Source organism: Lycium barbarum, chromosome 3 (genome assembly GCF_019175385.1).
Source record: "Lycium barbarum isolate Lr01 chromosome 3, ASM1917538v2, whole genome shotgun sequence".
Lineage (NCBI taxonomy): Eukaryota > Viridiplantae > Streptophyta > Magnoliopsida > Solanales > Solanaceae > Lycium > Lycium barbarum.
Genome location: NC_083339.1, coordinates 132,349,064 through 132,351,549, shown reverse-complemented (window position 1 = coordinate 132,351,549; position 2,486 = coordinate 132,349,064). Strand labels below are relative to the sequence as shown.

Sequence of the window (2,486 nt, the reverse complement as noted above, 5' to 3'; positions counted from 1 at the left end):
ATCCATTTTGTCACAATAAATAGAGACTTTTACAGCCGCTGATTATTAAATAAATTGATGAATAGTTAAATAACTTTTATGTGCAGGCAAGCCAAAAAATAGTGATTATTTTTAATGGCACATACTTTGTAATTACTATTTTTGGCAAATAAATAGGAACAATGGGAACGGAGGGAGTACAGCATTGTAGAGAATGTAACCTTTAGCACAAAACTCGTCCTTTCCCCCCTAAATATCGGAGAAGTTTCAACAACTCGTCCTTTCCCCCCTAAATATCGGAGAAGTTTCAATGTTGCAATTCTAAACTTTTCAATTAAAGTACCACTTCAACTCTTCCCTGTGGCAAAGAACCGCGCTAACTTTCTAAATATTCTTCTACTGAAAAAGTAAATGTGCCAAAATGCAGGACGGAACAAATTAAAGCTAATATAAAGACATTGACAAACAAGACTAGTTCTCTAAGGTGAACTACTAAGCTATTAAAAGACCATACAGAATATTATGGGATGGATGCCATTCAGCTGGATTAAGATGGGTTGGATTGAAATTGTGACATTAACTGATTAACAAACGATTGTCTATCAGATTTTAGTATAAAAATGGAGAAACTCCTGATAGAACTTAGAAGAAGAGATGCCTTTTCCTTTAATGAGCAAATCATTTAACTAAACCGCAAATGGATACAACAGAGTTCAGCGCAAATTGAATTCTCTTTGACCATATTTATCGAATCAAATCATTTTTATGGAATTAATAAAATCATCTCATTCCAACGACGTTATGAAAAACGAAAATGTAAAATAAAAACAGAAAGCGCTACTGAAAAGAAAGTACACACATTTTATTACACTAGATCAAAACTAAATGCTGCAAACACTTCAACACTACACAAAAGCATAACATTACATGCACAGATTAATTTAAAAGAAAAAAAAAAACACAGACATTAACAGTACTCGAAATTTATCTCATTTTCACAACAGCAGCAGCATTAATTATTAAAATTTTGGATGATCAAGTTCTAGCAGTGTCTTGAATCTTCTGGCCAACTCTCTGTCCCATATGTCCAGCAGTTTCCTGCACCCTCCTCTTTGCATGCTCCATCTGCTCTCCAACTCCACCTGAACCCCTCATTCCCCTCATATAATTAATCATCCACGACAACGACGACAACGCCGTTATCCCAAACGCTCCAGATGTCAAGAACCCAGTGACCGCCAACGCGATCGTGAGGGCAGCAGGGACCAAAACTGGGCTGAACAGCAAGAAAACCGGTGTCGCAAGGGCAAGGCCAGTGAGAGTTCCAGCGAGGGTAAGTCCAGCAAGGCAGAGAAGGGCCCCACCGACAGGGAAAAGAGTGACCACAGCAAGGACTTGGGATTTTGAAGGACCCCTTTGAGGAAGAAGGCTCTTGATAGCATCAGTTGGGTGGCCAACTTGCATTTGTTGCTGGTGGCGCTCAGCCATGGTAAACAAGGGTTGGATTCTTTAATTTATTTATTTTTGATATAAAAGTAAAGAAAGAGGAGAATGGTAGTAATAATAAATGAGAATTTGTGAGAAAAGAGAGAAGAAGGCGGGGTGAATATAAAGGGAGAGGAGAATGGACGCGTGGGAGAAGAGTGACACATGTTGGTGAGAAAGTTTGCATGAGAAAATGTTTTTAGCAGAGAGATGAGTTTGAAAGTAAACAAAGTCTGTTGTTGCATTTTGGACTTTTCCCTCCTAGTATTTGTTATTTTTCTCGAGGGTTTGACACTTGCTACTCTCTTTGTTTTTTCAAAAAAATGAATTACCATTTTAAGTCCCTCAAATATAGGTAAATTCAGATTTTGGTCATCGTGATTTGTGGTTAAATATATTTTGACCATCAATTAATTGATAGGTGCATTTTTTATCCCTCTGATTTTGAATCTTCACATATTGATGACTTATTAAGTGCTAAACTATTCGATTGTCAAATTATTATGTTAATTTTTTACTGTTATTATATATTAAAAAATAGTATACTTCTAAATATAGTTTAAATTTCATATATTCTTATATAAAAGGATTATCAACAAAATTTTTAATTAATTAAGGATTAAACATTCTTAATCTAACATTACAAGGACCAAATTTAATACTTATCAATAACTGAAGGACAAAAATGTAACTATACCCCCCAAAAAAGAGAGAATCTTGGAATAGCAGAGCCTTTCTGCTGTGGGCCTATAGCCCAAGAAACTACGGTATTGCCTATACTTGTGGGGGGGTCATTTGCACTCTAATCCCTATTTAATTTTGGTCCATCAAATGGACTGCTCTTTAATTTTTATCCTTTAAAATCGAATTTATGTCTCTAAGGCATAAGTTAAGCATCATAATATCCATAATTTATTTGAGCATCCTTAAATAACTTATGCCTCTTTAGGCATAAGTACGATTTTGAAGGGAAAAAATTAAAGACCAGCCTATTTGAGGGACAAAAGTTAAAAACCAGTCCA

General features: G+C 35.5%; 1 protein-coding gene across 1 annotated transcript; it reads right to left on the bottom strand.

The window, feature by feature from the left end:
- Nucleotides 1–820: 820 nt before the first annotated feature.
- Nucleotides 821–1,566, bottom strand: LOC132632611 (oleosin H2-like). Its single transcript, XM_060348601.1, has one exon. The coding sequence runs from the start codon at nt 1,465–1,467 to the stop codon at nt 1,015–1,017; it is 453 nt and encodes a 150-aa protein (XP_060204584.1). The 5' UTR covers nt 1,468–1,566; the 3' UTR covers nt 821–1,014.
- Nucleotides 1,567–2,486: the final 920 nt, after the last annotated feature.

Excerpts from the sequence above, each read along its gene's own strand:
- LOC132632611 (XM_060348601.1), bottom strand. The coding sequence starts at position 1,467 with ATGGCTGAGCGCCACCAGCAACAAATGCAAGTTGGCCACCCAACTGAT.